The sequence below is a fragment of the Gymnoscopelus braueri genome, assembly GCF_963280865.1.
Source record: "Gymnoscopelus braueri genome assembly, chromosome: 14".
Lineage (NCBI taxonomy): Eukaryota > Metazoa > Chordata > Actinopteri > Myctophiformes > Myctophidae > Gymnoscopelus > Gymnoscopelus braueri.
The window spans coordinates 36,456,615-36,470,750 of record NC_137619.1 but is presented as its reverse complement, the minus strand read 5'-3'; the positions used below and the strand labels follow the sequence as shown (position 1 = coordinate 36,470,750).

Below are 14,136 nucleotides of genomic sequence, written 5' to 3'. Positions count from 1 at the left end.
AATTTCATCTCCAACGGTGCAATACAAATCCTTCCAGCCGTCCCTCTGAATCATGGCCCCAGTTCAGATAATACAGTAGAACCCACAACATAGAACTGGAGTCCCATTCATACCTATTCATCAAGTCTGACTACTATCTACAGGAAGTCCAATTTTTACTGCAGTTCTCTTTATTTTGGTGGAAAGAGAACAGAAGAAATACTGGACTGAAAGCTAGATTTTGGCTGAACTTTTAGGCAAAGTGAAAAGCATGCAGCACTGTGGAAGTGCCTTCTTCTCTTGACTTCCCGCTACAGTGGTGGTGAGTGTCGTGCTGGCTATTATAGTGCAGCCATACACAACTACAGTACAGTACAGGGGGTTCGGTCTGATTCAGTCATGCACACAGACTCTGCCCACCCACCACTTTGACGTGGCCATCCAAAATGACAATCCTGGCGCTGCTACTGTGCTGCTAGTCTCTCTCTCCTGAAGAAAGTCTCTTCAAATTTTAAAATGATTTGGAGAAAAAGGAAGACCACTATTTTATACTGTACGCTGAGATGAATGAAATGAGTGTTGGATGAGTTGCTGCTGTCTCACAGCAATGGCCACAAACCATGTGGATGGCTCAAAGTTATCCATTCCAGTGGTTCTCAACCTGTAGGCCCCGGGGCCCACTGATGGCTGGTGAGGATATTGCAAGTGTGCCCCCAAATATTTTGATAAAACACTAAGATTTGAATGATAATAGAACATCTTCTTTAAAGCCTTGAAAAGTAAGTTTTCATTGTGATACTGCTAAATAGGAACTTAAAGTATATCCAAGTCTGAACGCAAGCTACTGTATTGATTATTCTTAACGTGCTCTGAAAATGCACGTGGGCCACCCATCTGACCACTTAACACGGCAGCCTATGGCTTGTCCCTGACCCACGAAAGGTTGGTCTATTTATTATACCGTTGTTTTTTTGGGCGGTGTAGCCGCCCCTATAAGTGGGGTTGGGACACCTCATTAGTACACCCTTCGCTGTACTGTGATTGGCTCATAATTAGTACACCCCTAGCATTAGTACACCCCTAGCTGTACTGTGATTGGCTGACTCTATTCAGCACTGTGATTGGCTAGTGAGACACATGATGAAACCAATAACCTATAAATAGGACTATGCACTTAAAAAATCACTGTGATGACCACTGTGATGACCACACTGCCCACTTCACACTGGGTGTGATTTTTCTATTGTTTGGTTGGGGGAGGGTCACTTTCTTCTCTTGTTCATTCACTTGAAGAAAGAGAAAACATATTTCTTTCAGGAGGGTCACAACGTTTTATTTCAGAGTGCTCTAAATTCCTCCTACGACCCTCACCATTCTAATTTAAATAATGAACAGACCCTAAATCAACCGGATTAAAATAAAAAAAGAATGTGTAATTACTTGATAGCCTGGGGCATTGACAGACACCCCCACCCCCTGCATAATTGATAACATTCTAGCAGAGCAGCACCACATTACTCAGATGAAACAAAATGGTCTGGAAAGTTTCTTGCTCTTTTCTTTTCAGGATGTATGGATTTGTATTTGGTGTATGTTTCTCGGTGGGACTATAATGGGTCTCTAAACAGCAATGTCAGTATGTCACAAAAGCTCTCACGCTAAAGGTTAAACTGTTTCCGCGGACACTCATAGCATTATCCATAACAAGAATAGATAGGACTATGCACTATCTCTCTTTAACCCATTCAAACCGGGAACGCATCTCTGTCATTTTTTTGATTTTTTGGGCTATTCAAAAATAGCAGATATACAAGCTCATTGCGTGGCGCGTCCATATCCCCCCCACAGGTATGGACTAGTATTTTTTAAAGCAAACGTTTGTAACTCATATCTTTGCTCAAATCTTTTGCTTACAAATGTCTTCTAAATCCTAACAGTTTTTTGAAAAAAACGTATGTTCCTATAATATCAGTGGTTCTCAAAAATGTTATGTATTTGGCCGTGGACCCCCATCTCAAAATATTTTGTTCCAGGGACCCCCAGAAGTTGTAACAGAGTTAAAAGTGTTCGCTTTAAAAAAAATATATTCAAATATTAGCACGAATTTTCAATTTTTTTCAAAGAAATAGCAGATCTACATGCTCATAGCGTGTCACTCGGTGCCGTGCTATGAGCTTGTAAATCTGCTATTTTGAAATAGCCAAAGAAATCTTAAAATGACACACAGATGCGTTCCCTTCCCGGTCTTAATGGGTTAAATTTGTTTACCTCAATGGTCTTTTTCTCTCTGGGAAAGACTTCTTTCTCGGCACAGCCTTCATTATACCTCACTTAAGTACATTTCTACCTTGTATTCCAGGCTCTCCAACTCATCACTCGATCTAATATAGACCAGCCTCTCTCCCTGTTCCCTCACATGCTAAACAACAAAACCCAGTTAAGAGGCGAGCTTACCCTGCAGCTTTTAGAGAACACTTAAAATATATGGAGAGGCACAGATGAGCCTGGACGAAGATGGATGCTCTGGTGGATGACTAGCAAAGCACGGAGGTGGGGAAAATAAAGAAATGGGGGCCGGGGTGGGTGTGTTGGGAGTCCCCTATGGAGTCGTGCCGTATGAAGGGAGAAATGAATTTCTATGGGGAGCCGGGAGGAGATCTCCTTTCCCCTGTGGTAAAAGCAGACAACAGATGTGGGCAAGCTGCCGAGAGAAAAGTAGAGAGCGACAGCCATAGAGGGGAAAGGGAGAGCAAGAGAATCAAATGGAGAGATATCTGAAATGCACCAGTGCTTCGCTGACAGCCGCATTGTAATGGCTCCCATACAGCCCCTAAATAAGCCAGAGAAGCAGGCTTTGAAAATGTCATTCTGAATGACTGTTTGTCCACAAGGGGCTTGTCTTTACGTTTATTATTGCCCACATGGTAGAGGTATGTACACTGAAAATGCATGGGCATTACATACAGTATAGTCAAATGAAAACAAACGGTGAAAGCATCTTAAAGTCCTCATGACATCAACATCAATGTTTAAGTGTGTTAACTGTATCATGTCTTGGGCTTGAACCTGTGTTATATTCTGTATCTGTCCCAAAAATCCACTAAAAAAAATAGTTTTTCAGGGTATCTGTAATGCTATTTAAGTTAATGCATTTGCCAGTGGCCCACACATGTACAGGAAGAGATCTGTGGTTTGCATAAACACATCTACAATGACACCAGGCTGCAGCAGTAGGATACAAGGAAAAGAAGTGTTACTTGTCAATTTATTATCCCTCCCATAAGAAAAATGTGTGTGACGTCTCCTGTAGATTTAAACATGGGTTAAAGCAAAGATTGGGTTATTAAGCAACGTTTTGGCTTCTGGTTTTGTCAGCTTGGTATGCATGACAAGACAACCAACCAACAGCGAGTTGTAAGGCACCACCCCCTGGTGAAACACCTGGTTTTATGGAGTCTCATTGGCTACTGTAAACGCCAATCAATATCCATGATATGTCCTGCCTAGCTAGCTTCATGTTCTTTACAGAAAATGCATAGATATGCAGAAATACATTTTATGATTGCTAGCAGTGTCATTGGTTCTTTAAAAGTCTAAATAAATTAAATAACTAAATAAATAGTCCAACAATTCCTAACTCTAAGGCAGTGTATCAACAGTTAAAATATGTTTAAAAAAGGCTTCCGCAGTGCGTCAGTCCATTTTCACACAATTGTTCATGAGAAATGTGATGAAACGGATCATGGATCCTTTATATCGATCAGTTCGCTCTGATGGGATTTAAAGTTTGTTTTGATTTATCGTCTTTGAGTTTTATTGTGCTAAATCAGTGCATTCCAGACTGGGTCTCAGATATCCTGTATAGACAGCCACAAGGTCTTCTTTTGGGGATACTGGCTCCCCTGAGGTGATGCAGAGAAAAATAATTGTCATTGTGGAGACCTGTTTGCTCCACTGCGGGTCTTTTTGTACCGTAAGCCCCAGAAGTTTGGCAGTGCGTGTTGGACAAGGTGTTCTCCTGCCGTCCAGCATTAACGCTCCATTCAATGAATCAACCCGCACCACCCACTTATTCAATAAAAATCATTATCGTTGTCATTTTCTCTGAATTTTTAAAGGGGTTGTAGCAGGCGTTGATTGGGGTCATGTCACATAAGATGGATTTAGTGGTTTTCACCCCCCCACGCCCCCCCCTGGATCCTCCCTCCTGCAGGTGCAGATGGTGAGCAGCATAAGGATTGGTCGGAACGTCAACTACCGCATCCTGGACATAGACTGGTGCACGTCGGACAAGGTGGTGCTGGCCTCAGACGACGGCTGCATTCGAGTGCTAGAGATGGCCATGAAGTCTGCCAGCTACCGCATGGATGAACAGGACCTCACGGGTAAAAATTGCAGTGGACGGGAAGAGTGATCGATACCAATCGATTTTGTGTGCGTGTGTGTGTGTGTGTGTACAATGGCATTGTACATTAGACGAGGGGTCTTCAACGTTTTCAGCCCAAGGACCCCGTGGCTGAGAGAGAGATGAAGCAGGGACCCCCTCTATATTGTATAAAATTGTGTTTCAGATTCAACTTTTTTTGTTTACTTGGTCTGCTTTTTTCCCCCTCTACACCTATACCTCTTTGCCAAAAATAGCCGATCTACAAGCTGCGAGGCGTTGTGAGCTTGTAGATCGGCTATTTTTGGCTAGAGTTCTCAGAAAAGGTGGTTAAAGGGCAAGACCACTTTGGTAGAGGTTTGGGTTGTGTAGTTACCTTGCCATGATGTAACCCCAAAGGTGGGCAAGAAATAAAAAATAATTGCTCCATTGATTAGAAATTGATAATTCAAAATATGCTCCTCATTGACTTACATTGTACGGTAAAACAGCTCTCAAAGTCACTCTTTTAGCACATAAACGAACGCAAACAAAGTTGATTCAGACAATATAGAACATCACCAAACCAGTACTGTTTTTTTTTTTTATAAAAATGTCAACTTCCTGTTGATTTTGCCATTTTTAATAAGTAGAAAACCTGGACTGGATCCGCGGATCCGGATCCAGATCTTCAAATAGTAAAATCAACAGGAAGTTGACATTTTTATTAAAAAAACAAACAGTACTGGGTTTGGTGATGTTCTATATTGCCTGAATCAGCTATGTTTGGGTTCATTTATGTGCTAAAAGAGTGACTTTGAGAGCTGTTTTACCGTACAATGTAAGTCAATGAGGAGCATATTTTGAATTATCAATTTATAATCAATGGAGCAATTATTTTTTATTTCTTGCCCACCTTTGGAGTTACATCATGGCAAGGTAACTACACAACCCAAACCTCTACCAAAGTGGTCTTACCCTTTAAGGTAAAAAAAAAATCATATCACACAAAGATTTGGCGGACCCCCTGTAGTAACTCTGAGGACCCCCTATGGGTTCTGGACCCCCTGTTGAAGACCCCTGCATTAGACGCAATTAAAATTGATTATGTTAACATGCAATTATCACTGAAGGAAACATTAACGAGCCATCGACTAATGTTTTTAATTGTTGCTGTATCTGGGGACCTCTGCCAGACCCAGTATGGTGTCCCTACCTGCTGCTCCCCCGAGCTGCCCTCACCCTCAAGGCATTCCTGCTGCTACAGCCATGGTCTGGATCCTTCACCATGGACATCACTCAAGTGTAGGTATAACCTCTTAACATGGACAGATAGTCCCCCACCTAGTCAAGTGTTTCGCTAATAATTGACCGTATCAATTGACCTTATTGATTAGTGACCCACCCCCACCCACTGGGAAGCAAACTAATAGTTTTTTCTGTTTTTATTTGTTATTTTACAATTAAAAACGCAGACACTTGGGACCTGTGAACCAGGAAGGGGTTAAGTGTCTTAAATCTCCAACACATCGGTATTGATGTCACGGCCGTCATGGGCTATCAAATGAGATGAGATGGTGCAATGCTACACACCCTAACACTCAGTTTTAATGCTGCCATAAAGGAAATACCAATTACCAGTGTGAAACGCTCACCTCCATAAAGCTAGGTCATCAGGGGAATACAAAAAAACATTACACTGAAGAGGTCTGGGCTTTTGGGGTTCTCAGAGAGATGCCTCACTGTTTTAACTGCAACCTGACGTATTATCCCCATTTAGCAGACTTTTAGCATTACTGAGCGTTTCCTCCATTAACCGCACACCCTCCTGCCCAATATCTAGCCTATAATGAAGGACATAAATATGAGATGAGAGCTATCTATTCTTTCTCACCACCTCAGTTTGACGTATTTCTGACAGAGAAAAGGCTCTGAGCTGCCTATGGAACGAACCTCTGCCCAGGGTTTCCCATGTTAGGGAGCACTGGATGGGCTTTGTCTCTCTAATCATGTGCTGAGATTGATCCCTCTCTTTGTTCCAGGGACTACATTGAAAAAGATGAGATAAAGGGTCTGATCCAGGAGCAGCTCAACGCTATGTCTAAGTGAGTTATGACTCCGTTGTCTTCTTGCAGCACAAGGGCTTCTTGGCGCACGCTAGGAGAGGAGTCTGATAGTGCCTTGTTTGTTTCGGAGCTGGCCAGAATGTGACCGCATGAGTTGGTGTGTTTGTCCTGTGTGTGAGTGTGTTTGTCCTGTGTGTGTCTGTCTGTCTGTCTGTCTGTCTGTCTGTCTGTCTGTCTGTCTGTCTGTCTGTCTGTCTGTCTGTCTGTCTGTGCGTGTGCGTGCACATTGGGTTAATGTGGGTTTATGTAGGTTTTATTACAGTACTGCAGGGGTTGGCAACCTTTTTGACATGAAGTGCCATGTTTTCATTTTCTTGATAGTCAGTGTGCCATATCAACATTAAGTTTAATTACGACACCACATCAAAATGTAATATTGCCAACTGTCCATAGGCTATATAACATAACAACCAATATTGCCAACTGATTTTGATTGCCCATAGGCTATATAACATAACCTTTTTTTTCTTTAGAAATATTTTCTTTTACATAAGGGTGTAATGATCATTAGACTCAATAACCCACCTATCTCCCAGACTCCCTCCCCAGTCAGAGTTATCAGTTTGAATGAATGCAGACTTATTTGCAGGATGTAATTTGAACATGGATGTGAGTGGACATAATTTAACTGACTCAACATTATTTTAATATTGTTTTGTTTTTTTCTCACACTTATGCCAGTGTGCCAGTGGCGCCCGTGCCTAAGGCTGCCTACCTCTGCTTACTGTATGCTTGTGGTTGTGTGTTTGCTTTAGTAAATTCAAACAAGCATGCATGCACGGGTATGCAACCATGCAAGCACCTGCCTTCACAGGGCGTGGTGCCTGCGGTAGGTGTGCCATGGGTATGAAGCTGTGTCCTTTTGCATTCACAACTCATGCCTTCCAGACGGGTGTCCCAGGCTCCCTCCCCAGCAATCCTTTGTCTTTAGACAGCGACGATGCCTGCTCAGCATGAGCTCTGCAGGCAGCTGACAGATAAGCGGACCCCCCCCCGGCATCGGCATCTGTATGTGCTGTGTGTGCAAGAAGCGTAATTGGCTGTAACCATGTTGTGACTGTGTGACTCTGATTGGCTCCCCAGCGACTTGAAGAGCGTGCTGCAGGACCCCGAGCTCAACCTGCTGCAGCGCTGCCTGCTCGTCTCACGGTGAGTCGTCCCTTACAGTATAGTGCCTCATGGGTAATTGTGTGTGAAATGATGGCCAATTGACATTGGGGCACATGACACCATGAAGCAGTGGTGGGAAAAAGTACACACATTTCTTACTTAAGTAAAAGTATCAATACTGCAATGTAGAAACACTCTGTTACACGTAAAATTCCGGTAATCAAAATTTACTTGAGTAAAAGTACAAAAGTATTGTCATCAAAATATATATAAGTACCAAAAGTAAAAGTCCTCAATGTGCAGAATGTCCCATTTCACAAGTTAAAAATGTATAAGAATATCTCTTGAAAATAGCTGATCACAATGCGATGCGACGCATTGTAGATCTAGAGCTTGTAGATCGACTATTTTCAAATGGCCAAAATATATATAGGGCTGAAGTGGTAATCTATGTTTTGCAATAATAAAAAAAATCTACAAAGTAACTAGTAAAAATACAATATTTGTCTCTGAGATGTAGTGGAGTAAAAGTATTTAAAATTGTTATACTCCAGTAAAGTAAAAAATACCTCAAAATACCTCAAAAGGACAGTACTAGAGTAAATGTACTTAGTTACTTTACACCACTGCCATGAAGGTAAGACGGCACGATAATGCCTGATTTATACTTGGTTGCACACCAGCGTTGTGCACGAAAAATAGCAGATCTACAAGCTCGCACCGTGATACGTTGTGAGCTTGTAGATCTGCTATTTTACGCTATGAGACACCCAAGTGTCAATCAGGCTTCACGCACCGCATCGTGTCGGGTCACGGTGTGGTACAAACAACTCTCTGGGCGGTCAGAAAGCATGACATTGCGATGTCTGACAGTGGCTTGAGTGATTTTTGTTCTGCTGTCTTCCTGTCTGGCTGACTGGCTGGGGCTGTCTGTTTTGAGAAGTGCGGCAGTTATAATGTACTTTTTCAAGCCCAGTCACTTGTCAGTTTCTTTGTTTTGCCTGACAGATTGGGATGTAATAAACTAGACGTGGTGGTACACCACTCTTCTGCATTCTCAACGCAATGCGTGACAGGCGAGGAAATGTCAGCAAGCCCTCATTTCTTGCGTCTGCGGCGCCCCAGTTTTAATTTCCCACCGGGCATGCACATATGCCTAGAAGTGAGCTATTCCGAGCTGAACTGTAATTTCTCCCTGTTTTTTTCGCATTGCATTATTAAAACCTTAATTTACCTGAGAACACCCAAGGTCCTTCTTTGTACAGAATAACACTTTCGTTTTGTCTTCTGAAAGCTCTTGCGACGTCACCCCCATCTACCCATTTGGAACTTCCTTGCCTTTTTTTTTTCGATCGAGAAAGGTAACCAAGCAACAGCTTTGTGTAATCTGCAAACTCTGACAATTACGAAAGGAATAAAAGGTCCGTCTGAACTAAAGCTAGCATGATGCCAGGGGGGCAAGGCGTGGGCTTGGACAATGGATGTGTTGGGGATCTGTGGTCATTAGAGAACAAAGCACTTATGGTACAACACAACACGACAACAAAAATACAGCCTATACTTACAGTAGCTAACTGATTTAACCCATTCAATCCGGGGAACGCATCTCTGTCACTTTCGATTTGTTTTGGCTATTCAAAAATAGCAGATATACAAGCTCATAGCGCGGCACCTTGTAGATCTGCTATTTTTTTTTAAATCATTTATTTTTTTAAGCGGACATTTGTAACTCAAATCTTTGCTTCTGGGGGTCCCTGGAACTAAATATTTTACAAATGTTCACTTTGAAAAAAATATATTCCAAGAAAAAAAATATATTCCACATTTTCACAACTTTTCTAAAAAAGCAGATCTACAAGCTCATTGCGCGGTGCTATTATGTATGAGCTTGTAGATCTGCTATTTTTGAATAGCTAAAGAAATCTTTAGAAATGACACAAACGATGCTTCCCCGGTTTTAAAGAGTTAATGGAGATCATTATCCACACTGGGTTATCAACTAAAGCCTTGCTGTGGTTGTGTATGCACCCCGCAGGCTGTTCGGGGATGAGTCAGACCTCCAGTTCTGGACGGTGGCAGCCCACTACCTTCAGTCGTTTGCCCAGGCTCGACAACTGAGCGTACCCACGGCAGAACGCCAGGGTGAAGGAACCCACCCTGTCAACCAGAGCCATCTGGATATCTGCCATGACACCTTGTGCGAGAGCGCCTACTTCCAAGTAAGCAAGCTCTCTGTGTGTGTGTGTGTGTGTGTGTGTGTGTGTGTGTGTGTGTGTGTGTGTGTGTGTGTGTGTGTGTGTGTGTGTGTGTGTGTGTGTGTGTGTGTGTGTGTGTGTGTGTGTGTGTGTGTGTGTGTGTGTGTGTGTGTGTGTGTGTGTGTGTGTGTGTGTGTGTGCATTCAGGTTTACCTGGTGTGTGTATTTAAATGTTTTGAAATCTTTCTCCTATAATGACATGCCCAAAATAGGGACGCCAGGTTGAAAGTGTTTCAGTTTTTCTCCTTAGTCTCTCACTAAGCCCAGTTTTTGAAGGAGCCTTTGCGGGCAAATTTAGCATTTCATCTCCCTCCATACTCCCACCAAATGTTTTCCCTTGTCACACTGACCTTGAGTCAATAATACCCAGCTATAGTCGCAGCAATGAAACAAAAAGAACAAGAAATGTCCTTGTTTGTGCAATTTTGTCATTGGAAAGATCGATGTCCCTCATCGATGACACAGCTGTGTCGGCTTGGAAATGGGGAGAGAGAGGCTGGTAGAGTGTAGAGCTTTTTGATAAACAATGCAGCGTGACTTTTTCAAACTTAATATCGACCACAGCACCCCCCCCTCCGTACACTGTGTTGGCAAAAGTTTACCTTAATAGAACACTCGATTGATTGGCCCTTCCTCAGTGTTGTCTCTCTGCCTTAGACTGCCTGTTGGCATGGCAGCCACGCAGCCAACCAAGTGGAGACAAGACATCCACCCTGTTTGTTGCCTAGGTGACAGTGGAGGCTTTTAATCAAAGATCTGAGGGTTGGTGGAGCTGTCATAAGTCTTGATGAACCCCACATTCTTCAATATGCAGTGTCATTGCGGCTCCCTTTCAGAAAGAAATTGAACAATGTACCAAAAATTAAGTTCACATTTTTCGAATGTTCCGTGGTTTCTAGTTGGTCTAGGCTTTTGTTCCACCAGACGCCCATCAGCATACCCTGGTTTTCTAGGAAAGAGCATTTTGATTATTATCTTTTTCCTTTTCCTTTCCTTTTTTTCATGGCCAAAGGATGGCCATGAATAAGAAATTTTACTTTTAGTTGCTTCGAAACACTCAAATTTCCAATGCCCAGCGAAGGGACCACTTGATTTCTTCAAGCTTTTAGCGGTCTTTCTGTTAATGGATGTTCTAAAATAATAGTGTTTTATTTCTTTGTAAAACGATTCTCTGGCATTTCAAAACTTGAAGTGTTTGCGCTGTACTTTATTCCTCCTGAATGTTCTGCTCCCTGTTAATGAGGGAACACGCAGTGAACAGAAACATGTATTTAGCAAAGAGCTACCCAGAATGCTGTCAGTGATGGCAGTCTACACACACTCACACACACACACACACACACACACACACACACACACACACACACACACACACACACACACACACACACACACACACACTAGCCTTTTAACTAACACAAGTTTTCAATACAAGTTGCTCCAAAGTTAAACTAAGATCATTTGGTTATCTCTAAGGATTTATTACAATGGCTGTGCCTCAGAGGAGAATTCATCTTCACAAAATAATAACGCATTTCTGCTTCATGATTTTCAAATGAACACACACACACACACACACACACACACACACACACACACACACACACACACACACACACACACACACACACACACACACACAGAAGCACAAACAAAAAATAGAGCCTGCCTGTCTCTCACCCCCTTAATTGGGGTGTTGTCTTTGGCAAAGTTTACACTAACCCACAAACACACACACACACACACTCACGCACACGCACACGCGCACACACAACACATACATTCTTCTCTTTTATGTCTTTGCCCCAGTCCTGTCATGAACTTCACGCTTTGTAAAAATCTGCAGTTTTATTTTGTTACAGTACTATTGTTTTGCTTTGTTGTGTGAAATCACCGTTCACTCATTTGTTTGAATGCCATCCGCTCTCTAGCAGGAGGGAATATGAAATGTGATTATGTCGACACGCAATACTGTAGAATACTGGAAATAATAAAAGTCTCCCCTCTTACCGCAGGCACATGCCCCAAAAAAAATATCTCACACACACACACACACACACACACACACACACACCTCTATACCTTGACACATGTGATCATTCCCTCAACCACACACGCACCTTTGATCATATGTCCCATTAATGTTGTTTTCTTTTTTTTTTTTACTTCAAGTCCTTGGTGATACCAAATCTGGGTGAAAAAATATGCATGTGTCTAGAAATGCTTAGTTTTTGAGTGACAATGTTTTGAGTGTGAAGTGACATCGTCTTGATTAACTCCCGTTTTGCAGAAATTCCAGTTGGATCGAGTTCACCTGCAGGAGGTGAAAAGATCCAGTTATGAACACACCAAGAAATGCGCTGACCAGCTCCTCCTTCTGGGCCAGGTTGGTACTACACTACCCATACTCCTTAATCCTCATAGACACAAGGGGCCCTATTTTAAGGGCGCAACTTAACATCTGGCGCTATGTCTTACCTCGTGCCATGGTGGGTGTGTCCCAGCGCTATTTAGCTATCTTACGCGAAGCGCAACACCGGCGCTAGATACGAAACAGCCCTGGATTATTCATAGGTGTGGTTTGGGCATTACATTAATCAAACCAAACAGAGTGTTGGCCACCATTACCTTTAACACATTGGGTGCCAGAGGTTTATTAAAATATTATACGTTGAGTGCCTGCATTTCTTCCATCCACTTGCGTTATACGTTTCGTGCTGTAGAAGCCCCGACGCGGAAGTGCATGTAAACAAAGCGTGCGTGCGAGACGGCGGAGGGTCCCGACTAACGCCTGGAACAATAATATTTCTAACGCGATCCTCCATTGCAGCGTGATCGCCGATCGAAAACGGCTCGTTTTCACCACGTTAAAAAGAAATGGAGATATTAAGCTTTTAGTCAAGGAGATAACATTGAAAACGCCGACCGGAAGGATTTTTGACATGGAGCCAGATCCAGCCTCTTCTTCTCAGAAACTCCTTGGGTGATGTCAAAGTTTCGTTTTAGCGCCCCACGTGGCCCACATGTATAAAAATAGAATTGGGTCAAAAACGGTCCGGACCGTTTTCGGCACTTCTCGTTTGGATCCTCAAAAACTGTCCGGACCGTTTTTGGCATTCAATGTGTTAAGAACAACGTTGCGCTAAGACGCAGTGCTATCTTTCGTGCATTTAAGGTGGTGAGCTCAAAGGAGCACAGAATGCTTTCCTAGCATCCTTGTGCCTGAAGTGAAAGCATACGAGCGGGAGCAGCGTATCTGCATTAATAATGTGATATGATGATGTCAGGAGACGCCGGTGAAACTGTTGGCTCTGCCTAATCATGCCTCATGTCCAATAGAAATCTGTGATATCTTGACATATCAACTAATATTCACATTCTCAGTTGGCTATTATATATTAAAGCATCCCAATGTGTTACGTTTCTCCACCTTTCTCTTTCCTCACCATGACAGCCTGACAGAGCTCTCCAAAAACGCACCGAGTTGAGAGACATTCGTATGTTTCACTTAGTTGGGCGCTACTGCTGCACAAAGATATCTGATCTCCAAACTTGCAACGCATCGCTCCGCGATACTTTCTGAGCTTGGAGATCAGATATTTCCATGCGCACGGCACGGCACAAACTACTGTAATAGAGGCGCTCCATACTGCATACTGCATAACAGGCATAACAGCGGTAACCTTTTCTGTTATTTCGTAGGATTAATGAAGCATTAAGTGCTTGAAATGCCACCTCTATTGCTGAGCATACAGTAAGTGTTGTGTTCAGATCAGATGGATTGAAACGGGTTGAGCAGGTGTTGTTGCTTTTTACTTCTTCATGCGTGCCAGGAGCGCGCTGAGGAAGAAATTATATGGCTGCTTATATCTAACCTTTATATGTTACCATCACTTATAATACTTCTACAATACATTATGATATTTGACAGCTTCTTGTAAGAGCCTAAATGTCTCCACTAGGCCTACTAGGCCTATTGTTTTGGTACAGCCTATCTTGTTATGGTTCAGTTTGTCCTTCAGGCAGATACAGTATAACTATGATCTCTGCCCTGTGCTTGAGGCAGAACTACCGTACCACTGACATGAGTGTTAACGTACTTCTGACCATGATATCATGTACATAAAGCATAATCATCACCACCTAGAATATTGTCTCGACTCCTATGTGCCTCACTGAATGCTGATTGATCCAGAATTCCACGACAGCGCACTGGGAGCCCTATTTGGATATTACTGTGTTTACAGAGACAGATAAGGAATGTAAGGAGGATGTATTCACAAACTTCTTACATGACTGCTTG

The 14,136-nt window shown here is 42.7% G+C and overlaps 1 protein-coding gene across 1 annotated transcript in view; it reads left to right on the top strand.

Annotated features, from left to right (window-relative positions):
- The window catches only part of wdr11 (WD repeat domain 11), a 95,914-nt gene that overhangs the window by 74,157 nt on the left and 7,621 nt on the right, over nucleotides 1-14,136 (top strand). The window contains exons 19-24 of the mRNA XM_080450204.1: nucleotides 4,193-4,364; nucleotides 5,539-5,647; nucleotides 6,385-6,447; nucleotides 7,552-7,617; nucleotides 9,614-9,797; nucleotides 12,124-12,219. Coding sequence (XP_080306330.1) covers nucleotides 4,193-4,364; nucleotides 5,539-5,647; nucleotides 6,385-6,447; nucleotides 7,552-7,617; nucleotides 9,614-9,797; nucleotides 12,124-12,219 — 690 coding nt within the window. The remainder of the gene's footprint in view (nucleotides 1-4,192; nucleotides 4,365-5,538; nucleotides 5,648-6,384; nucleotides 6,448-7,551; nucleotides 7,618-9,613; nucleotides 9,798-12,123; nucleotides 12,220-14,136) is intronic.